This window comes from Oncorhynchus nerka, linkage group LG9b (assembly GCF_034236695.1).
Source record: "Oncorhynchus nerka isolate Pitt River linkage group LG9b, Oner_Uvic_2.0, whole genome shotgun sequence".
Taxonomy (NCBI): Eukaryota; Metazoa; Chordata; class Actinopteri; order Salmoniformes; family Salmonidae; genus Oncorhynchus; species Oncorhynchus nerka.
Window position 1 is genome coordinate 39,762,871 of NC_088424.1, and position 24,241 is coordinate 39,787,111.

Consider the following 24,241-nt stretch of genomic DNA (forward strand, 5'->3'; position numbering starts at 1 on the left):
CAGTCTACTGTTTAACTCTCTCTGCTGTGTTGCTACAGTCTACTGTTTAACTCTCTCTCCTGTGTTGCTACAGTCTACTGTTTAACTCTCTCCTGTGTTGCTACAGTCTACTGTTTAACTCTCTCCTGTGTTACTACAGTCTACTGTTTAACTCTCTCCCTTGTTGCTACAGTCTACTGTTTAACCCTCTCTCCTGTGTTGCTACAGTCTACTGTTTAACTCTCTCCTGTGTTGCTACAGTCTACTGTTTAACTCTCTCCCTTGTTGCTACAGTCTACTGTTTAACCCTCTCTCCTGTGTTGCTACAGTCTACTGTTTAACTCTCTCCTGTGTTGCTACAGTCTACTGTTTAACTCTCTGCTGTGTTGCTACAGTCTACTGTTTAACTCTGTGCTGTGTTGCTACAGTCTACTGTTTAACTCTCTGCTGTGTTGCTACAGTCTACTGTTTAACTCTCTCCTGTGTTGCTACAGTCTACTGTTTAACTCTCTCTCCTGTGTTACTACAGTCTACTGTTTAACTCTCTGCTGTGTTGCTACAGTCTACTGTTTAACTCTCTCCTGTGTTGCTACAGTCTACTGTTTAACTCTCTCTCCTGTGTTACTACAGTCTACTGTTTAACTCTCTGCTGTGTTGCTACAGTCTACTGTTTAACTCTCTCCTGTGTTGCTACAGTCTACTGTTTAACTATCTCCTGTGTTGCTACAGTCTACTGTTTAACTCTCTCTCCTGTGTTGCTACAGTCTACTGTTTAACTCTCTCTCCTGTGTTGCTACAGTCTACTGTTTAACTCTCTCTCCTGTGTTGCTACAGTCTACTGTTTAACTCTCTCTGCTGTGTTGCTACAGTCTACTGTAACTCTCTCTCCTGTGTTACTACAGTCTACTGTTTAAATGTCTCCTGTGTTACTACAGTCTACTGTTTAACTCTCTCCTGTGTTGCTACAGTCTACTCTGTTCTGCCTGCCCTCTGCTGATGCCATTTTGTGAGTTTTCCTATTTTTTCAACCACTTGCTTTAATATTCTTTTTGCTTTTATGATGAAACATTCACATAACAGACTCTAGATGAAAGTGTGCTCCGCTTCCCCCTCCTTCCCTCTCTACCTCCTTCCCTCCCTCGCTACCTCCCTCGTTCACTACCTTCCTCCCTCCCTCACTCTCTACCTTCCTCCCTCCCTCACTCTCTACCTCCTTCCCTCCCTCCTTCCCTCCCTCCCTCCCTCCCTCCCTCGTTCGCTACCTCCCTCCCTCACTACCTCCCTCCCTCGTTCGCTACCTTCCTCCCTCCCTCACTCTCTACCTCCTTCCCTCCCTCGCTACCTCCCTCCCTCATTACCACCCTCCTTCCCTCCCTCGCTACCTTCCTCCCTCCCTCACTCTCTACCTCCTTCCCTCCCTCGCTACCTCCCTCGCTCACTAACTCTCTCGCTACCTTCCTCCCTCCCTCACTCTTTACCTTCATCTCCTCCCTATCACACTGGCTCATTAGCTTTCTGTCAGTTTTGGTTTCTGTCTCCCACTCGCTCTCGTTCTCTCTCGTTCTCTCTCGTTCTCTCCCTTTCTCGCTCTTTCTCTCTGTCTGCATCCTCCTCTGTCACATAGTTTCACTCTTCCAATTCTGGTACCTGTCTCCCCTATTTGACAATGTCCACCTCTCTCCCTAAATCTTTCACTCCCTCCCTTTCTCTCGCATCCCCTCCCCCCGCCCTTCCTCTTTTTGAGAGGGGTGTTTGTGTTCCACTATGATCAAAGAAGATTCTATACAGCCACCCAAACATACTCCCACCTACATGTATATATACAATAAAACACACACACAGCGAGCACGCACACACACACACACTCACACACAAACACACACACACACAGGAGCATACACACTCATTACCAAGCTCTCACAAGCACACACACACACATTTGGGTTGAATCCTGACAGATGTGCTTCTGCAGAGGAATGGGAGATGTAGTGGGGTGAAGAAAAACAAAACAGGAAGAGACAGACAGGAAGAGACAGACCGGAAGAGACAGACAGGAAGAGACAGACCGGAAGAGACAAACGGGAAGAGACAGACGGGAAAAGACAGACGGGAAGAGACAGACGGGAAGAGACAGACCGGAAGAGACAAACGGGAAGAGACAGACGGGAAGAGACAGACGGGAAGAGACAGACGGGAAGAGACAGACGGGAAGAGACAGACCGGAAGAGACAAACGGGAAGAGACAAACGGGAAGAGACAAACGGGAAGAGACAGACGGGAAGAGACAGACGGGAAGAGACAGACCGGAAGAGACAAACGGGAAGAGACAGACCGGAAGAGACAAACGGGAAGAGACAAACGGGAAGAGACAGACGGGAAGAGACAGACGGGAAGAGACAGACCGGAAGAGACAAACGGGAAGAGACAGACGGGAAGAGACAGACCGGAAGAGACAAACGGGAAGAGACAGACCGGAAGAGACAGACAGGAAGAGACAGACAGGAAGAGACAGACAGGAAGAGACAGACAGGAAGAGACAGACCGGAAGAGACAGACGGGAAGAGACAGACGGGAAGAGACAGACGGGAAGAGACAGACGGGAAGAGACAGACAGGAAGAGACAGACAGGAAGAGACATCCCGGAAGAGACAGACCGGAAGAGACAAACAGGAAGAGACAAACAGGAAGAGACAAACAGGAAGAGACAAACGGGAAGAGACAAACGGGAAGAGACAAACGGGAAGAGACAGACGGGAAGAGACAGACAGGAAGAGACAGACAGGAAGAGACAGACAGGAAGAGACAGACAGGAAGAGACAGACCGGAAGAGACAGACCGGAAGAGACAGACCAGAAGAGACAAACAGGAAGAGACAGACAGGAAGAGACAAACAGGAAGAGACAGACGGGAAGAGACAGACCGGAAGAGACAAACAGGAAGAGACAGACAGGAAGAGACAGACAGGAAGAGACAGACCTGAAGAGACAGACCAGAAGAGACAAACAGGAAGAGACAAACAGGAAGAGACAGACAGGAAGAGACAAACAGGAAGAGACAGATGGGAAGAGACAGACCGGAAGAGACAAACAGGAAGAGACAGACAGGAAGAGACAGACCAGAAGAGACAAACAGGAAGAGACAAACAGGAAGAGACAGACGGGAAGAGACAGACGGGAAGAGACAGACAGGAAGAGACAGACGGGAAGAGACAGACAGGAAGAGACAAACGGGAAGAGACAGACCGGAAGAGACAGACCGGAAGAGACAGACCGGAAGAGACAGACCGGAAGAGACAGACCAGAAGAGACAAACAGGAAGAGACAAACAGGAAGAGACAGACAGGAAGAGACAAACAGGAAGAGACAGACGGGAAGAGACAGACGGGAAGAGACAGACCGGAAGAGACAAACAGGAAGAGACAGACAGGAAGAGACAGACCGGAAGAGACAGACCAGAAGAGACAGACCAGAAGAGACAAACAGGAAGAGACAAACAGGAAGAGACAGACGGGAAGAGACAGACGGGAAGAGACAGACGGGAAGAGACAGACAGGAAGAGACAGACGGGAAGAGACAGACAGGAAGAGACAAACAGGAAGAGAGAGACCGGAAGAGACAGACCGGAAGAGACAGACAGGAAGAGACAGACAGGAAGAGGCAAACAGGAAGAGACAGACCGGAAGAGACAAACAGGAAGAGACAGACAGGAAGAGACAAACAGGAAGAGACAGACAGGAAGAGACAGACGGGAAGAGACAGACAGGAAGAGACAGACCGGAAGAGACAGACGGGAAGAGACAAACAGGAAGAGACAAACAGGAAGAGACAAACAGGAAGAGACAAACAGGAAGAGACAAACAGGAAGAGACAGACCGGAAGAGACAGGCGGAAAGAGACAGACAGGAAGAGACAGACGGGAAGAGACAAACAGGAAGAGACAGACCGGAAGAGACAAACAGGAAGAGACAAACAGGAAGAGACAAACAGGAAGAGACAGACCGGAAGAGACAGACAGGAAGAGACAGACAGGAAGAGGCAAACAGGAAGAGACAGACCGGAAGAGACAAACAGGAAGAGACAGACCGGAAGAGACAGACAGGAAGAGACAGACAGGAAGAGGCAAACAGGAAGAGACAGACCGGAAGAGACAAACAGGAAGAGACAGACGGGAAGAGACAGACAGGAAGAGACAGACAGGAAGAGACAGACAGGAAGAGACAGACCGGAAGAGACAGACCGGAAGAGACAGACAGGAAGAGACAGACAGGAAGAGACAGACCGGAAGAGACAGACCGGAAGAGACAAACAGGAAGAGACAAACAGGAAGAGACAGACCAGAAGAGACAAACAGGAAGAGACCAACAGGAAGAAACAAACCGGAACAGACAGACAGGAAGAGGAAGAGACAGACAGGAGGAGACAGACATGAGGAGACAGACAGGAAGAGACAGACATAAGGAGACAGACCGGAAGAGACAAACAAGAAGAGACAGACAGGAAGAGACAGACAGGAAAAGACAGACCGGAAGAGACAGACAGGAGGAGACAGACAGGAAGAGACAGGTGACAGGTGAGAGAGGAGATGAGGTGAGAGGAGGTGAGAGAGGAGATGAGAGGAGGTGAGAGAGGAGATGAGAGAGGAGATATGAGAGGAGGTGAGAGAGAAGAGATGAGAGGAGGTGAGAGAGAAGGTGAGAGAGGAGATGAGAGGAGGTGAGAGGAGATGAAGTGAGAGAGGAGGTGAGAGGAGGTGAGAGAGGAGATGAGAGGATGTGAGAGAGGAGATGAGAGGAGGTGAGAGGAGAGGAGCTGAGAGAGGAGGTGAGAGAGAAGATGAGAGAGAAGATGAGAGGAGGTGAGAGGAGCTGAGAGAGGAGGTGAGAGAGAAGATGAGAGAGAAGATGAGAGGTGAGAGGAGGTGAGAGAGGAGGTGAGAGAGAAGGTGAGAGAGAAGGTGAGAGAGGAGATGAGAGGAGGTGAGAGAGGAGATGAGAGAGGAGGTGAGAAGAGGTGAGGGAGAAGATTAGAGCAGCTGAGAGAGGAGATGAGAGGAGATGAGAGAGGAGGTGAGAGGGGAGGTGAGAGGGGTGAGAGGAGGTGAGAAGAGGAGATGGGAGAGGAGCTGAGAGAGGAGATGAGAGGAGGGTTGAGAGAGGAGGTGAGAGGGGAGGTGAGAGAGGAGGTGAGAGAGGAGGTGAGAGGAGCTGAGAGAGGAGGTGAGAGAGGAGGTGAGAGGAGGAGATGAGAGAGGAGCTGAGAGGAGGTGAGAGAGGAGATGAGAGGAGGTGATGAGAGAGGAGATGAGAGGAGGTGAGAGGAGGTGAGAGAGGAGGTGAGGGAGGAGGTGAGAGACAGAATGAGAGAGTGAGGGAGGAGGTGAGGGAGGAGGTGAGGGAGAGTGAGAGAGGAGGTGAGGGAGCAGGTGAGAGAGGAGGTGAGGGTGGTAGAGAGAGGAGGAATTAAATGGTGGAGTGAGGGAGGGCGGTGAGAGAGAGTGAGAGAGTGAGAGAGGAGGTGAGGGAGGAGGTGAGAGAGAGTGAGAGAGGAGGTGAGGGTGGTAGAGAGAGGAGGAATGAAATGTGGAGTGAGGGAGGGCGGTGAGAGACAGAGTGAGAGAGTGAGAGAGGAGGTGAGGGAGGATGTGAGAGAGAGTGAGAGAGGAGGTGAGGGTGGTAGAGAGAGGAGGAATTAAATGTGGAGTGAGGGAGGGCGGTGAGAAAGGGAGTGGAAGAGACTACAGCATTATAACATAGGCAGTTGGAAACAGGCCCTGTGACTGAGTTCAGATGGAGTTTTTCTAAAAGAGGAGAGAGAGACCATCTTCCCATCTGTCCACCAGTCCTCCGTTTCATCCTCCTTTAATTCGCCTGCTGTCTGAACAGACAGGCCAATCATTCAGGTCTCTGCTAAAAACAAACAGAGTGTGTGTCTGTGTGTGCACATGTATACTGCTTCTTACCTCCCTGAGTACCTGGTCAATGAGACAGGCAGTCTCCGTGGACACCTTCCAGGGGTCCTTCTCTTCCACCAGCATGGCGTCCAGGGTGCCCTTCTCCAGGACCACGTCGTATGAGGCGTCCGTGAAGGAGAGCTGGCGCGCGTCCATCTGGTGCCAGGTCATGCCCGGGCATGTGGCATCATGCCTGGCACTCATGGTGTCGATGCACACAGAGGAGTAGTCTATGTTGGTGATGGAGTGGTAGCCAGCATCGTACATGTCACTGCTCATAGAGCTGTTACCACAACCTAGGAGAGGAGAGAATCGTCAATTTACTGATCAGTAAAGCCTATTCAACGCAACGCCATGAAAACGTGAGCAGTCATAAACCACACCGTCATGTTGGCCTGAAGACAAGAGGGAAGTATTTATCAATGACATCACCATAAGTTTGATTAGAAACATGCGTGTCCTTCACTAGCTCTATGTCTGACAACACAACAGGAAGTAGTGGGGGTAGTGTTCTTCACTAGCTATGTCTGACAACACAACAGGAAGTAGTGGGGGTAGTGTTCTTCACTAGCTACGTCTGACAACACAACAGGAAGTAGTGGGGGTAGTGTTCTTCACTAGCTCTGTCTGACAACACAACAGGAAGTAGTGGGGGTAGTGTTCTTCACTAGCTCTGTCTGACAACACAACAGGAAGTAGTGGGGGTAGTGTTCTTCACTAGCTATGTCTGACAACACAACAGGAAGTAGTGGGGGTAGTGTTCTTCACTAGCTCTGTCTGACAACACAACAGGAAGTAGTGGGGGTAGTGTTCTTCACTAGCTCTATGTTTGACAACACATCAGGAAGTAGTGGGGGTAGTGTTCTTCACTAGCTCTGTCTGACAACACAACAGGAAGTAGTGGGGGTAGGGTTCTTCACTAGCTATGTCTGACAACACAACAAGAAGTAGTGGGGGTAGTGTTCTTCACTAGCTATGTCTGACAACACAACAGGAAGTAGTGGGGGTAGTGTTTTTCACTAGCTCTATGTCTGACAACACAACAGGAAGTAGTGGGGGTAGTGTTCTTCACTAGCTCTATGTCTGACAACACAACAGGAAGTAGTGGGGGTAATGTTCTTCACTAGCTCTGTCTGACAACACAACAGGAAGTAGTGGAGGTAGTGTTCTTCACTAGCTCTATGTCTGACAACACAACAGGAAGTAGTGAGGGTAGTGTTCTTCACTATCTCTGTCTGACAACACAACAGGAAGTAGTGGGGGTAGTGTTCTTCACTAGCTATGTCTGACAACACAACAGGAAGTAGTGGGGGTAGTGTTCTTCACTAGCTATGTCTGACAACACAACAGGAAGTAGTGGGGGTAGTGTTCTTCACTAGCTCTGTCTGACAACACAACAGGAAGTGTTATAGAAGAGCCTAGAGGAAGGAAATCTAAGGGAATCACAGTTAAGAGAGTGAATGATCTCTCTAATGGTATTCCTACTACATCTTCAGACAGTAATTAAACACACACACACCTAAAGTTATTTAAATAATCATTGGAACACACTTTAGCCAAAAGTTGTCACACACACACACACACACACACACACACACACACACACGTTTGACTGCACCATACTGATGCAGCATGATTGATGGCTTCATTACAGGCAGGGGAGGCCTCCCTGTGACGGATCATCTAAACATCTAGGCCTCGTTTCCCAGCTGTGATGTAACTTAAAGGGGTACTTCAGGCCTCCCTGTGACAGATCATCTAAACATCTAGGCCTCGTTTCCCAGCTGTGATGTAACTTAAAGGGGTACTTCAGGCCTCCCTGTGCCAGATCATCTAAACATCTAGGCCTCGTTTCCCAGCTGTGATGTAACTTAAAGGGGTACTTCAGGCCTCCCTGTGACAGATCATCTAAACATCTAGGCCTCGTTTCCCAGCTGTGATGTAACTTAAAGGGGTACTTCAGGCCTCCCTGTGATGGATCATCTAAACATCTAGGCCTCGTTTCCCAGCTGTGATGTAACTTAAAGGGGTACTTCAGGCCTCCCTGTGATGGATCATCTAAACATCTAGGCCTCGTTTCCCAGCTGTGATGTAACTTAAAGGGGTACTTCAGGCCTCCCTGTGACAGATCATCTAAACGTCTAGGCCTCGTTTCCCAGCTGTGATGTAACTTAAAGGGGTACTTCAGGCCTCCCTGTGATGGATCATCTAAACATCTAGGCCTCGTTTCCCAGCTGTGATGTAACTTAAAGGGGTACTTCAGGCCTCCCTGTGACAGATCATCTAAACGTCTAGGCCTCGTTTCCCAGCTGTGATGTAACTTAAAGGGGTACTTCAGGCCTCCCTGTGATGGATCATCTAAACATCTAGGCCTCGTTTCCCAGCTGTGATGTAACTTAAAGGGGTACTTCAGGCCTCCCTGTGACAGATCATCTAAACGTCTAGGCCTCGTTTCCCAGTTGTGATGTAACTTAAAGGGGTACTTCAGGCCTCCCTGTGACGGATCATCTAAACATCTAGGCCTCGTTTCCCAGCTGTGATGTAACTTAAAGGGGTACTTCAGGCCTCCCTGTGATGGATCATCTAAACATCTAGGCCTCGTTTCCCAGCTGTGATGTAACTTAAAGGGGTACTTCAGGCCTCCCTGTGACGGATCATCTAAACATCTAGGCCTCGTTTCCCAGCTGTGATGTAACTTAAAGGGGTACTTCAGGCCTCCCTGTGACGGATCATCTACATCTAGGCCTCGTTTCCCAGCTGTGATGTAACTTAAAGGGGTACTTCAGGCCTCCCTGTGACGGATCATCTAAACATCTAGGCCTCGTTTCCCAGCTGTGATGTAACTTAAAGGGGTACTTCAGGCCTCCCTGTGACGGATCATCTAAACGTCTAGGCCTCGTTTCCCAGCTGTGATGTAACTTAAAGGGGTACTTCAGGCCTCCCTGTGATGGATCATCTAAACATCTAGGCCTCGTTTCCCAGCTGTGATGTAACTTAAAGGGGTACTTCAGGCCTCCCTGTGACAGATCATCTAAACGTCTAGGCCTCGTTTCCCAGCTGTGATGTAACTTAAAGGGGTACTTCAGGCCTCCCTGTGATGGATCATCTAAACATCTAGGCCTCGTTTCCCAGCTGTGATGTAACTTAAAGGGGTACTTCAGGCCTCCCTGTGACAGATCATCTAAACGTCTAGGCCTCGTTTCCCAGCTGTGATGTAACTTAAAGTGGTACTTCAGGCCTCCCTGTGACAGATCATCTAAACGTCTAGGCCTCGTTTCCCAGCTGTGATGTAACTTAAAGGGGTACTTCAGGCCTCCCTGTGATGGATCATCTAAACATCTAGGCCTCGTTTCCCAGCTGTGATGTAACTTAAAGGGGTACTTCAGGCCTCCCTGTGACAGATCATCTAAACGTCTAGGCCTCGTTTCCCAGCTGTGATGTAACTTAAAGGGGTACTTCAGGCCTCCCTGTGACGGATCATCTAAACATCTAGGCCTCGTTTCCCAGCTGTGATGTAACTTAAAGGGGTACTTCAGGCCTCCCTGTGATGGATCATCTAAACATCTAGGCCTCGTTTCCCAGCTGTGATGTAACTTAAAGGGGTACTTCAGGCCTCCCTGTGATGGATCATCTAAACATCTAGGCCTCGTTTCCCAGCTGTGATGTAACTTAAAGGGGTACTTCAGGCCTCCCTGTGATGGATCATCTAAACATCTAGGCCTCGTTTCCCAGCTGTGATGTAACTTAAAGAGGTACTTCAGGCCTCCCTGTGACGGATCATCTAAACGTCTAGGCCTCGTTTCCCAGCTGTGATGTAACTTAAAGGGGTACTTCAGGCCTCCCTGTGATGGATCATCTAAACGTCTAGGCCTCGTTTCCCAGCTGTGATGTAACTTAAAGGGGTACTTCAGGCCTCCCTGTGACAGATCATCTAAACGTCTAGGCCTCGTTTCCCAGCTGTGATGTAACTTAAAGGGGTACTTCAGGCCTCCCTGTGATGGATCATCTAAACATCTAGGCCTCGTTTCCCAGCTGTGATGTAACTTAAAGGGGTACTTCAGGCCTCCCTGTGACAGATCATCTAAACGTCTAGGCCTCGTTTCCCAGCTGTGATGTAACTTAAAGGGGTACTTCAGGCCTCCCTGTGACGGATCATCTAAACGTCTAGGCCTCGTTTCCCAGCTGTGATGTAACTTAAAGGGGTACTTCAGGCCTCCCTGTGATGGATCATCTAAACATCTAGGCCTCGTTTCCCAGCTGTGATGTAACTTAAAGGGGTACTTCAGGCCTCCCTGTGACAGATCATCTAAACGTCTAGGCCTCGTTTCCCAGCTGTGATGTAACTTAAAGGGGTACTTCAGGCCTCCCTGTGACGGATCATCTAAACATCTAGGCCTCGTTTCCCAGCTGTGATGTAACTTAAAGGGGTACTTCAGGCCTCCCTGTGATGGATCATCTAAACATCTAGGCCTCGTTTCCCAGCTGTGATGTAACTTAAAGGGGTACTTCAGGCCTCCCTGTGACGGATCATCTAAACATCTAGGCCTCGTTTCCCAGCTGTGATGTAACTTAAAGGGGTACTTCAAGCCTCCCTGTGATGGATCATCTAAACATCTAGGCCTCGTTTCCCAGCTGTGATGTAACTTAAAGGGGTACTTCAGGCCTCCCTGTGACGGATCATCTAAACGTCTAGGCCTCGTTTCCCAGCTGTGATGTAACTTAAAGGGGTACTTCAGGCCTCCCTGTGACGGATCATCTAAACGTCTAGGCCTCGTTTCCCAGCTGTGATGTAACTTAAAGGGGTACTTCAGGCCTCCCTGTGACGGATCATCTAAACATCTAGGCCTCGTTTCCCAGCTGTGATGTAACTTAAAGGGGTACTTCAGGCCTCCCTGTGACGGATCATCTAAACATCTAGGCCTCGTTTCCCAGCTGTGATGTAACTTAAAGGGGTACTTCAGGCCTCCCTGTGACGGATCATCTAAACATCTAGGCCTCGTTTCCCAGCTTCATCTAAACATCTAGGCCTCGTTTCCCAGCTGTGATGTAACTTAAAGGGGTACTTCAGGCCTCCCTGTGACGGATCATCTAAACATCTAGGCCTCGTTTCCCAGCTGTGATGTAACTTAAAGGGGTACTTCAGGATTTTGGCAATGAGGCCCTTTTATCTGCCTCAGAGAGGTAAACAGAGGGGTAAACAGAGAGGTAAACAGAGGGGTAAACAAAGAGGTAAACAGAGGGGTAAACAGAGAGGTAAACAGAGAGGTAAACAGAGAGTAAACAGAGAGGTAAACTGAGGGGTAAACAGAGAGGTAAACAGAGGGGTAAACAGAGGGGTAAACAGAGGGTAAAGAGGAATGGGAATGGAAGACCAGGCTGACTGCAGTGAGCTGAACAAAGTCTACCAGCGGTGATTAGTGAACACCAGGGGGTTGGCTGGTCTGCTGCTTTGCTGGCTCTGTGGGCTGTACAGCTACAGCTTCTCTCCTCTGACTGACTGAGCCTGCTCTGTAGTCTGTACAGCTACAGCTTATCTCCTCTGACTGACTGACCCTGCTCTGTAGTCTGTACAGCTACAGCTTCTCTCCTCTGACTGACCGACCCTGCTCTGTAGTCTGTACAGCTACTGCTTCTCTCCTCTGACTGACTGACCCTGCTCTGTAGTCTGTACAGCTTATCTCCTCTGACTGACTGACCCTGCTCTGTAGTCTGTACAGCTACAGCTTCTCTCCTCTGACTGACCGACCCTGCTCTGTAGTCTGTACAGCTACTGCTTCTCTCCTCTGACTGACTGACCCTGCTCTGTAGTCTGTATAGCTACTGCTTCTCTCCTCTGACTGACTGACCCTGCTCTGTAGTCTGTACAGCTACAGCTTCTCTCCTCTGACTGACTGACCCTGCTCTGTAGAAGTTTACATACACTCAATTAGTATTTGGTAGCATTGCCTTAAAATTGTTTAGGGGGCAGTATTTTCACATCCGGATTAAAAGCGTGCCCAGAGTAAACTACCTGCTACTCAGTGCCCAGAAGCTAGGATATGCATATTATTAGTGGATTTGGATAGAAAACACTCTGAAGTTTCTAAAATTGCTGGAATGATGTCTGTGTGTATAACAGAACTCATATGGCAGGCGAAAACCTGAGAAAAATCCAACCAGGAAGTGGGAAATCTGAGGTTTGTAGTTTTTCAAGTGAATGCCTATCCAATATCCAGTGTAAATAGGGTCAGATTGCACTTCCTAAGGTTTCCAGTAGATGTCAACAGTCTTTAGAAAGTTGTTTCAGGCTTCTATTGTGAAAGGGGAGAGAATAAGACCACTCAGAGTAAGTGGCTCAGCTGAAAGCCATGAGTTGTTTATCACGCGAGCTCCGTTCCCTTTCCTTTCTAATGACAAAGGAATTGTCTGGTTGGAATATTATTGAAGATGTATGATAAAAACATCCTAAAAATTGATTATATACATCGTTTGACATGTTTCTACGAACTTTAATGGAACTTTTTTAGACTTTTTGTCTGGACTTAGTGCCATTTGGATTGGTTTGGATTGGTGAACTAAACACGCAAACAAAGAGGAGGTATTTGGACATAAAGATGTACTTTATCGAAACAATGGGATGGGACGGGTCATGATTATTATAATGTTTGAGGATGAGACGGGTCATGATTATTATAATGTTTGAGGATGGGACGGGTCATGATTATTATAATGTTTGAGGATGAGACGGGTCATGATTATTATAATGTTTGAGGATGGGACGGGTCATGATTATTATAATGTTTGAGGATGAGACGGGTCATGATTATTATAATGTTTGAGGATGGGACGGGTCATGATTATTATAATGTTTGAGGATGGGACGGCTTGTCGTTTGAGTGACAGATGAAGGGGGATGTACTTGGTAGGCAGAGAGAAATGAAGGGGGATGTACTTGGTAGGCAGAGAGAAATGAAGGGGGATGTACTTGGTAGGCAGAGAGGCATGAAGGGGGATGTACTTGGTAGGCAGAGAGAAATGAAGGGGGATGTACTTGGTAGGCAGAGAGGCATGAAGGGGGATGTACTTGGTAGGCAGAGAGGAATGAGAAAGGGTGAGAGGAAAGTCAGAGAGAGAGCAAGGAAAAGTGTCTGTCTGTCTGTGTGTGTGTGTGTGTGGAGCACTCCAGTGTAAGAAAGCTAAATGAACCATGTAATTCTAGTTATATAACATGTCCCAGTGACGATCAGGGGCGCTAACCAGTGACATCAGACAGTGTGTGTGTGCTTCTTCCTCGACATTGCTTGCTCTCTGGGGTTTTAGGATGGGGATCTGTAAAGGTCTCTGGGGTTTTAGGATGGGGATCTGTAAAGCACTCTGGGGTTTTAGGATGGGGATCTGTAAAGCTCTCTGGGGTTTTCGGCTGGGGATCTGTAAAGCTCTCTGGGGTTTTAGGATGGGGATCTGTAAAGCTCTCTGGGGTTTTCGGCTGGGGATCTGTAAAGCTCTCTGGGGTTTTAGGCTGGGGATCTGTAAAGCACTCTGGGGTTTTCGGCTGGGGATCTGTAAAGCTCTCTGGGGTTTTCGGCTGGGGATCTGTAAAGCTCTCTGGGGTTTTAGGCTGGGGATCTGTAAAGCACTCTGGGGTTTTAGGATGGGGATCTGTAAAGCTCTCTGGGGTTTTAGGATGGGGATCTGTAAAGCTCTCTGGGGTTTTAGGATGGGGATCTGTAAAGCTCTCTGGGGTTTTAGGATGGGGATCTGTAAAGCTCTCTGGGGTTCTAGGCTGGGGATCTGTAAAGCTCTCTGGGGTTTTAGGATGGGGATCTGTAAAGCTCTCTGGGGTTTTAGGATGGGGATCTGTAAAGCTCTCTGGGGTTTTAGGATGGGGATCTGTAAAGCTCTCTGGGGTTTTAGGATGGGGATCTGTAAAGCTCTCTGGGGTTTTAGGCTGGGGATCTGTAAAGCTCTCTGGGGTTTTCGGCTGGGGATCTGTAAAGCTCTCTGGGGTTTTAGGCTGGGGATCTGTAAAGCTCTCTGGGGTTTTAGGATGGGGATCTGTAAAGCTCTCTGGGGTTTTAGGCTGGGGATCTGTAAAGCTCTCTGGGGTTCTAGGCTGGGGATCTGTAAAGCACTTTGTGGCAACTGCTGATGTAGAAAGGGCTTTATAAAAATGGATTGATTGATAGCATTTTTTAAAGTCTGAATGTTGTCTCTATAGAGTCCAGTGTACATTCGAGTCTTCGGTCTTGTAGCTCAGTTGGTAGAGCAGGGCGATTGCAACGCCAGGTTAGTGGGTTGCATTATGGGAAGAGCCTGTCTGTAAAATGTTACATAACTACGTTGCTTTGGATGAGAGCGTCAGCTAAATGTCACATTTAAAAGAGTCTGAGTTGGTGTCTTGATGCTGTCAGTTTGATATGACTGACCTATACACTGCATTCATAAAATATTTAGACCCCTTGACGTTTTTCCACATTTTCTTACGTTACAGCCTTATTCTAACCCCCCCCCCCCCCCCCCCGTCAATCTACACACAATACCCCACAATGGCAAAGCAAATTTTTTGCAAATGTATAACATTTAAATATCACATTTACATAATAATTCAGACACTTTACTCAGTACTGTGTTGAAGCACCTTTAGCAGTGATTACAGCCTCAAGTCTTCTTGGGTATGAAGCTACAAGCTTGGCGCTCCTGTATTTGGGGAGTTTCTCCCATTCTTCTCTGTAGATCCTGTAAAGCTCTGTTAGGTTGGATGGGGAGCATCGCTGCACAGCTATTTTCAGGTCTCTCCAGAGATGTTCGATCAGGTTCAAGTCCGGGCTCTGGCTGGGTCACTCAAGGACATTGAGACTTGTCCCAAAGACACTCCTGCGTTGTCTTGGCTGTGAGCTTTGGTCGTTATCCTGTTGGAAGGAGAACCTTCGCCCCAGTCATTGGCGCTCTGGAGCAGGTTTTCATCAAGGATCTCTCTGTACTTTGCTCCGTTCAGCTTTGCCTCGATCCTGACTAGTCTCCCAGTTTGCTGCTGAAAAACATCCCCACAGCATGATGCTGCCCCTACCATGCTTCACCGTAGCGATGGTGCCAGGTTTCCTCCAGACATGACACTTGGCATTCAGGCCAAAGAGTTCAATCTTGGTTTCATCAGAACAGAGAATCTTGTTTCTCATGGTCTGAGAATCCATTAGGTGCCTTTTGGCAAAACTCGGAAGAGTCTTGGTGGTTCCAAACTGCTTCCATTTAAAAACGGAATCCATCATTGTGTTCTTGGGGACCTTCAATGCTGTACCCTTCCCCAGATCTGTGCCTTGACACAATCCTGTCTCCAATCAATTACATTTACCACAGGTGGACTCCAATCAAGTTGTACAAATATCTCAAGGATGATCAATGGAAATAGGATGCACCTGAGCTCAATTTCAAGTCTCATAGCAAAGGGTTTGAATATTTAAATAACGCATTTCTGCTTCATGCATACATTTTAAGCGTGGGTGGGCCCCGGGAATCGCACCCACAATCCTTGGTGTTTCATTTTGCTACAGTGACAACCTGGAGGGATGGCACTGCTACAGTCAGCCCTCTGACTTAACCATATTGCTTTACTGCTTTCTAATTCTGACAGCTCAATTTGACGGATGTATGGGCTGTCTGTCCATCCGTTCACCTGCCCTTAGGGCTCTGTGATCTCTCTTTATGCCCTGGTTTGGTGCTCCTTAGGGTGGGTAAGGACTCATCTAGGCCCCCCTCCTCAGGTCCCAATGCTCCACAACACATACCACACATTGTTTCCAAAAGGTTTTTCCTGCTGACGCTGTGTGTGTGTGTGTGTGTGTGTGTGTTTTCAATGACAGGAACAGGAGCGGAGGAAGGGGTGTCGCATGACAGCTCATTCCTGGGGGTTGTCACGACGATTGAAGTCATCAAGGACATTGCTCCCGTTCTGTCTCTGGCACCCACCCGACCCCTGACCTTTACACACACACACACGCACACACACACACACTGCTGCCATGGCAACAAGTGCAAGTTTTTGGCATCCAGGACATGCAAGCAGAGCGAGCACAGCAGGGGTGTGTGTGTGGGTGGTCCACAAAGGGCATAGGCACACAGGGGTATCCAAGTGTGTGTGTGTTGCGTGTCCATCCAGTCTTTACAGACCCTGTGTAATAGACTTCCCTCCAGCTGGGAGCGTCTGTGTGTGAATCTCCTGATCTCCTGCACATCCTAATAGGACGAACCAAGGAACCAGACTACAGCATTACAGATGGACCTGTCACATTGCCTCTACCTCTGTGTGTGTGTGTGTGTGTGTGTGTGTGTGTGTGTGTGTGTGTGTGTGTGTGAGATGGAAAAGATGAGCCCCTGTCTTATGTGGTTATGTGAATGTAGAGTGGACACACCCTGGAAGGTGCACCAGCGGTAGGATGATTTTGTGTGTGTGTGAATACATGCACTAGGGGAAAGGTTTGCCAGTGTTGAGGGAGTACTGCTCAGTGCTAGTTGGCCAACCTTGGAGGTGGTTCCCTCAGTGTTGAGGGAGTACTGCTCAGTGCTAGTTGGCCAACCATGGAGGTGGTTCCCTCAGTGTTGAGGGAGTACTGCTCAGTGCTAGTTGGCCAAACATGGAGGTGGTTCCCTCAGTGTTGAGGGAGTACTGCTCAGTGCTCGTTGGCCAAACATGGAGGTGGTTCCCTCAGTGTTGAGGGAGTACTGCTCAGTGCTAGTTGGCCAACCATGGAGGTGGTTCCCTCAGTGTTGAGGGAGTACTGCTCAGTGCTAGTTGGCCAACCATGGAGGTGGTTCCCTCAGTGTTGAGGGAGTACTGCTGAGTGCTAGTTGGCCAACCATGGAGGTGGTTCCCTCAGTGTTGAGGGAGTACTGCTCAGTGCTAGTTGGCCAACCATGGAGGTGGTTCCCTCAGTGTTGAGGGAGTACTGCTCAGTGCCAGTTGGCCAAACATGGAGGTGGTTCCCTCAGTGTTGAGGGAGTACTGCTCAGTGCTAGTTGGCCAACCATGGAGGTGGTTCCCTCAGTGTTGAGGGAGTACTGCTCAGTGCCAGTTGGCCAAACATGGAGGTGGTTCCCTCAGTGTTGAGGGAGTACTGCTCAGTGCTAGTTGGCCAACATGGAGGTGGTTCCCTCAGTGTTGAGGGAGTACTGCTCAGTGCTAGTTGGCCAACCATGGAGGTGGTTCCCTCAGTGTTGAGGGAGTACTGCTCAGTGCTAGTTGGCCAACCATGGAGGTGGTTCCCTCAGTGTTGAGGGAGTACTGTTGAGGGAGGAATCCCGTCTCGTCTCATGACTGGCGGTGTGAAATACCGGGCTACTGGAGAACCCCTTTCATCTAATACGTGACTACCAGTGGATTACTAGTGGATTTCACCACCTACTGTAACTAAACCAGTGGTGTGTGACTACTAGTGGATTTCACCACCTACTGTAACTAAACCAGTGGTGTGTGACTACTAGTGGATTTCACCACCTACTGTAACTAAACCAGTGGTGTGTGACTACCAGTGGATTTCACACCTACTGTAACTAAACCAGTGGTGTGTGACTACCAGTGGATTTCACCACCTACTGTAACTAAACCAGTGGTGTGTGACTACCAGTGGATTTCACCACCTACTGTAACTAAACCAGTGGTGTGTGACTACTAGTGGATTTCACCACCTACTGTAACTAAACCAGTGGCGTGTGACTACCAGACAAGGTCAATTACATTTTCAATCAGTGACTTACAACACCTTGAATTCAAATTAAAGGATATCTTTCTATTCTTGAATTAGAACGTCAAGAATTATTGCCATGTGAATTGCGAGCGATTGACTAGTTCATCTCATAAGGAATACCATGTTGTCTAAATAAAGAGATTGTCACATGTAAATAACATAGACTTATCGGTATATATGAACTAGTGTGATGTCACCATAGGGATGGAATCTAGATTTAGGCAATAAGGCCAGAGGAGGTGTGGTACAGAAAGTGTGTGTTAACATCCAACTTCAACTGTATATGGTCAATATACCACAGCTAAGGGCTGTTCTTATGAATGATGCAACGCGGAGTGCCTGGATACAGCCCTTAGCCATGGTATACTGACCATATACCACAAACCCCCGAGGTTCCTTACTGATATTATAAACGGGTTACCAACGTAATTAGAGCAGTAATAATAAATGTTTTGTCATACCCGTGGTATACGGTCTGATATACCACGGCTGTCAGCCAAATCAGCATTCCGGGCTCAAACCACCCAGTTTATAATAATCAATAGAGTCTATTTCTATGGATGTGACAACAGTGCAGATTGTTCTGTCTCAGTATTCAGGATGTATACCTATCCATAGGATGTTTCAGGGCTGGTGTGTCTCAGTATTCAGGATGTATACCTATCCATAGGATGTTTCAGGGCTGGTGTGTCTCAGTATTCAGGATGTATACCTATCCATAGGATGTTTCAGGGCTGGTGTGTCTCAGTATTCAGGATGTATACCTATCCATAGGATGTTTCAGGGCTGGTGTGTCTCAGTATTCAGGATGCATACCTATCCATAGGATGTTTCAGGGCTGGTGTGTCTCAGTATTCAGGATGTATACCTATCCATAGGATGTTTCAGGGCTGGTGTGTCTCAGTATCCAGGATGTATACCTATCCATAGGATGTTTCAGGGCTGGTGTGTCTCAGTATTCAGGATGCATACCTATCCATAGGATGTTTCAGGGCTGGTGTGTCTCAGTATTCAGGATGTATACCTATCCATAGGATGTTTCAGGGATGGTGTGTCTCAGTATTCAGGATGTATACCTATCCATAGGATGTTTCAGGGCTGGTGTGTCTCAGTATTCAGGATGCATACCTGTCCATAGGATGTTTCAGGGCTGGTGTGTCTCAGTATTCAGGATGTATACCTGTCCATAGGATGTTTCAGGGCTGGTGTGTCTCAGTATTCAGGATGTATACCTATCCATAGGATGTTTCAGGGCTGGTGTGTCTCAGTATTCAGGATGCATACCCATCCATAGGATGTTTCAGGGCTGGCGTGTCTCAGGATTCAGGATGCATACCTATCCATAGGATGTTTAAGGGCTGGTGTGTCTCAGTATTCAGGATGCATACCTATCCATAGGATGTTTCAGGGCTGGTGTGTCTCAGTATTCAGGATGTAAACCTATCCATAGGATGTTTCAGGGCTGGTGTGTCTCAGTATTTAGGATGCATACCTATCCATAGGATGTTTCAGGGCTGGTGTGTCTCAGTATTCAGGATGCATACCTATCCATAGGATGTTTCAGGGCTGGTGTGTCTCAGTATCCAGGATGCATACCTATCCATAGGATGTTTCAGGGCTGGTGTGTCTCAGTATCCAGGATGCATACCTATCCATTGGATGTTTCAGGGCTGGTGTGTCTCAGTATCCAGGATGCATACCTATCCATAGGATGTTTCAGGGCTGGTGTGTCTCAGTATCCAGGATGCATACCTATCCATAGGATGTTTCAGGGCTGGTGTGTCTCAGTATTCAGGATGCATACCTGTCCATAGGATGTTTCATGGCTGGTGTGTCTCAGTATTCAGGATGTATACCTGTCCATAGGATGTTTCAGGGCTGGTGTGTCTCAGTATTCAGGATGTATACCTATCCATAGGATGTTTCAGGGCTGGTGTGTCTCAGTATTCAGGATGCATACCCATCCATAGGATGTTTCAGGGCTGGTGTGTCTCAGTATTCAGGATGCATACCTATCCATAGGATGTTTCAGGGCTGGTGTGTCTCAGTATTCAGGATGCATACCTATCCATAGGATGTTTCAGGGCTGGTGTGTCTCAGTATTCAGGATGTATACCTATCCATATGATGTTTCAGGACTGGTGTGTCTCAGTATTCAGGATGTATACCTATCCATAGGATGTTTCAGGGCTGGTGTGTCTCAGTATCCAGGATGCATACCTATCCATAGGATGTTTCAGGGCTGGTGTGTCTCAGTATTCAGGATGCATACCTATCCATAGGATGTTTCAGGGCTGGTGTGTCTCAGTATCCAGGATGCATACCTATCCATATGATGTTTCAGGGCTGGTGTGTCTCAGTATTCAGGATGCATACCTATCCATAGGATGTTTCAGGGCTGGTGTGTCTCAGTATTCAGGATGCATACCTATCCATAGGATGTTTCAGGGCTGGTGTGTCTCAGTATTCAGGATGCATACCCATCCATAGGATGTTTCAGGGCTGGTGTGTCTCAGTATTCAGGATGCATACCTATCCATAGGATGTTTCAGGGCTGGTGTGTCTCAGTATCCAGGATGTATACCTATCCATAGGATGTTTCAGGGCTGGTGTGTCTCAGTATTCAGGATGTATACCTATCCATAGGATGTTTCAGGGCTGGTGTGTCTCAGTATCCAGGATGCATACCTATCCATAGGATGTTTCAGGGCTGGTGTGTCTCAGTATCCAGGATGCATACCTATCCATAGGATGTTGTTTCAGGGCTGGTGTGTCTCAGTATTCAGGATGCATACCTGTCCATAGGATGTTTCAGGGCTGGTGTGTCTCAGTATTCAGGATGTATACCTGTCCATAGGATGTTTCAGGGCTGGTGTGTCTCAGTATTCAGGATGTATACCTATCCATAGGATGTTTCAGGGCTGGTGTGTCTCAGTAAATAATGAATAGGTATGATCAGGTGCTGAAGGCAAAGCCTTAAGATACTGTAGCTTGGCCAATCTAACAGTATTCTGCTGTCATGGCGATAAAGGTCAACAAGACCAAAACAACAACAGTGAAATGTGTGCGCCAAAACATGAGTAAAGTATTCAGACCCCTTGACTTATTCCACATTTTGTTATGTTACAGCCTTATTCTAAAATGGATTAAATACATGTTTTTCCTCATCAATATACACACAATACACCATTGGGGCTCCCAAGTGGCGCAGCGGTCTCAGGCGATGCATCTCAGTGCTTGAGACGTCACTAAATCCCATGCACCGAATACAACAGGTGTAGTAGACCTTACAGTGAAATCCTTACTTACAAGCCCTTAAACAACAATGCAGTTTTAAGAAAATACAACCAAAAAAAGTAAGAGATAAGAATAACAAATAATTAAAGAGCAGCAGTAAATAACAATAGTGGAGCTATATACAGGGGTACCGGTACAGAGTCAATGTGGAGGTTATATACAGGGGTACCGGTACAGAGTCAATGTGGAGGTTATATACAGGGGTACCGGTACAGAGTCAATGTGGAGGCTATATACAGGGGTACCGGTACAGAGTCAATGTGGAGGTTATATACAGGGGTACCGGTACAGAGTCAATGTGGAGGCTATATACAGGGGTACCGGTACAGAGTCAATGTGGAGGCTATATACAGGGGGTACCGGTACAGAGTCAATGTGGAGGCTATATACAGGGGGTACCGGTACAGAGTCAATGTGGAGGCTATATACAGGGGTACCGGTACAGAGTCAATGTGGAGGTTATATACAGGGGTACCGGTACAGAGTCAATGTGGAGGATATATACAGGGGGTACCGGTACAGAGTCAATGTGGAGGCTATATACAGGGGGTACCGGTACAGAGTCAATGTGGAGGCTATATACAGGGGGTACCGGTACAGAGTCAATGTGGAGGCTATATACAGGGGGTACCGGTACAGAGTCAATGTGGAGGCTATATACAGGGGGTACCGGTACAGAGTCAATGTGGAGTCTATATACAAGGGGTTCCGGTACAGAGTCAATGTGGAGGTTATATACAGGGGTACCGGTACAGAGTCAATGTGGAGGCTATATACAGGGGTACCGGTACAGAGTCAATGTGGAGGCTATATACAGGGGTACCGGTACAGAGTCAATGTGGAGGTTATATACAGGGGGTACCGGTACAGAGTCAATGTGAGGGGGCACCGGTGTCGAGGTAAGTGAGGTAATATGTACATGTAGGTAGTTATTAAAGTCACTATACATAGATAATAACAGAGAGTAGCAGCAGTGTGGTGGGTGGGGGGGAGGGGCAATACAAATAGTCCAGGCTGTTATTTGATTAGCTGTTCAGGAGTCTTATGGCTTGGGGGTAGAGTTGGTTTAGAAGCCTCTTGAACCTAGACTTGTCGCTCCGGTACCGCTTGCTATGCGGTACCAGATAGAACCGTCTATGACTTGAGTGGCTGGAGTTTTTCACAATTTTTAGGGCCTTCCTTTGACACCGCCTGGTATAGAGGTCCTGGATGGCTTGAAGCTTGGCCCCAGTGATGTCCTGGGCCATACGCACTACCCGCTGTAGTGCCTTGCAGTCGAAGGCCGAGCAGTTGCCATACCAGGCAGTGATGCAACCAGTCAGGATGCTCTCGATGGTGCAGCTGTAAAACCTTTTGAGGAGCTGAGGACCCATGTCAAATATTTTCAGTCTTCTGAGGGGGAATAGTTTTTGTCGTACACTCTTCACGACTGTCTTGATGTGCTTGGACCATGTTAGTTTGTTGGTGATGTGGACACCAAGGAACTTGAATCTCTCAACCTGCTCCACTGCTACCCCGTCGATGAGAATGGGTGCGTGCTCGGTCCTCCTTTTCCTGTAGTCCACAATCATCTCCTTAGTCTTGATCACGTTGAGGGAGAGGTTGTTGTCCTGGCACCACACTGCCAGGTCTCTGACCTCCTCCCTATATGCTGTCTCATCTTGTCGGTGATCAGGCCTACCACTGTTGTGTCATCAGCAAACTTGAGGGACAGGGGACTGCACAGGGGACTGAGCACGCACCCCTGAGGGGCCCCCGTGTTGACGATCAGCGTGGTGGATGTATTGTTACCTACCCTTACCACCTGGGGGCAGCCAGTCAGGAAGTCCAGGATCCAGGTTTGAGGGCACTATGGTGTTGAACACTGATCTGTAGTCAATGAATAGCATTCTGAGCTTTTGTCAATCAATAGCATTCTCACATAGGTGTTCCTTTTTACCATGTGTGAAAGAGCAGTGTGGAGTGTAATAGAGATTGCATTATCTGTGGATCTGTTGGTGCAGTATGCAAATTGGTGTTTCTGGGATGATGATGTTGATGTGAGCCATGACCAGCCTTTCAAAGCATTTCATTGTAACAGACGTGAGAGCTACGGGTCGGTAGTATTTTTAGTCAGGTTACCTTAGTGCTCTTGGGCACAGGGACTATGGTGGCCTGCTTGAAACATGTTGGTATTACAGACTCAGACAGGGAGAGGTTGAAAATGTCAATGAAGACACTTGCCAGTTGGTCAGTGCATGCTCGCAGTACACATCCTGGTAAAACATCTGGCCCTGAGGCCAGTGAATGTTGACCTGTTTAAAGGTTTTACTCACATCGGCTATTGAGAGCGTGGTCACACAGTAGTCCGGAACAGCTGATGCTCTCACTCTCATGCATGTTTCTGTGTTACTTGCTTTGAAGCGAGCATCACCGGGGGCAAACTACCTGCCCTCCAGGACACCTACACCACCCAATGTTACAGGAAGGCCATAAAGATCATCAAGGACATCAACCACCCGAGCCACTGCCTGTTCACCCCGCTATCATCCAGAAGGCGAGGTCAGTACAGGTGCATCAAAGCTGGGACCGAGAGACTGAAAAACAGCTTCTATCTCAAGGCCATCAGACTGTTAAACAGCCACCACTAACATTGAGTGGCTGCTGCCAACACACTGACACTGACTCAACTCCAGCCACTTTAATAATGGGAATTGATGGGAAATTATGTAAAATATATCACTAGCCACTTTAAACAATGCTACCTAATATAATGTTACATACCCTACATTATTCATCTCATATGCATACGTATATACTGTACTCTATATCATCTACTGCATCCTTATGTAATACATGTATCACTAGCCACTTTAACTATGCCACTTTGTTTACATACTCATCTCATATGTATATACTGTACTCGATACCATCTACTGTATCTTGCCTATGCTGCTCTGTACCATCACTCATTCATATATCTTTATGTACATATTCTTTATCCCCTTACACTGTGTATAAGACAGTAGTTTTGGAATTGTTAGTTAGATTACTTGTTGGTTATTACTGCATTGTCGGAACTAGAAGCACAAGCATTTCGCTACACTCGCATTAACATCTGCTAACCATGTGTATGTGACAAATAAAATTTGATTTTCTATTGGCCCAGCATCATCCGGATCAGTTGTAGGCCGTCATTTGAAATACGAATTTCTTCTTAACTGACTTTCCTTGTTAAATAAAGATTAAATAAAAACATCATAATAATAATAATGACAAAACTAAAACAGGTTTTTCAAAATAAACTGAAATGTAGAAAA

At 47.6% G+C, this 24,241-nt stretch overlaps 1 protein-coding gene across 3 annotated transcripts in view; it reads right to left on the reverse strand.

The window, feature by feature from the left end:
* ece2a (endothelin converting enzyme 2a) overlaps positions 1-24,241 on the reverse strand; it is a 332,069-nt gene that overhangs the window by 209,923 nt on the left and 97,905 nt on the right. For all 3 annotated transcript variants that reach the window (XM_065013682.1, XM_065013681.1, XM_065013683.1), the window contains exon 3: positions 5,938-6,224. In XM_065013682.1, the coding sequence (XP_064869754.1) occupies positions 5,938-6,224 (287 nt within the window). The remainder of the gene's footprint in view (positions 1-5,937; positions 6,225-24,241) is intronic.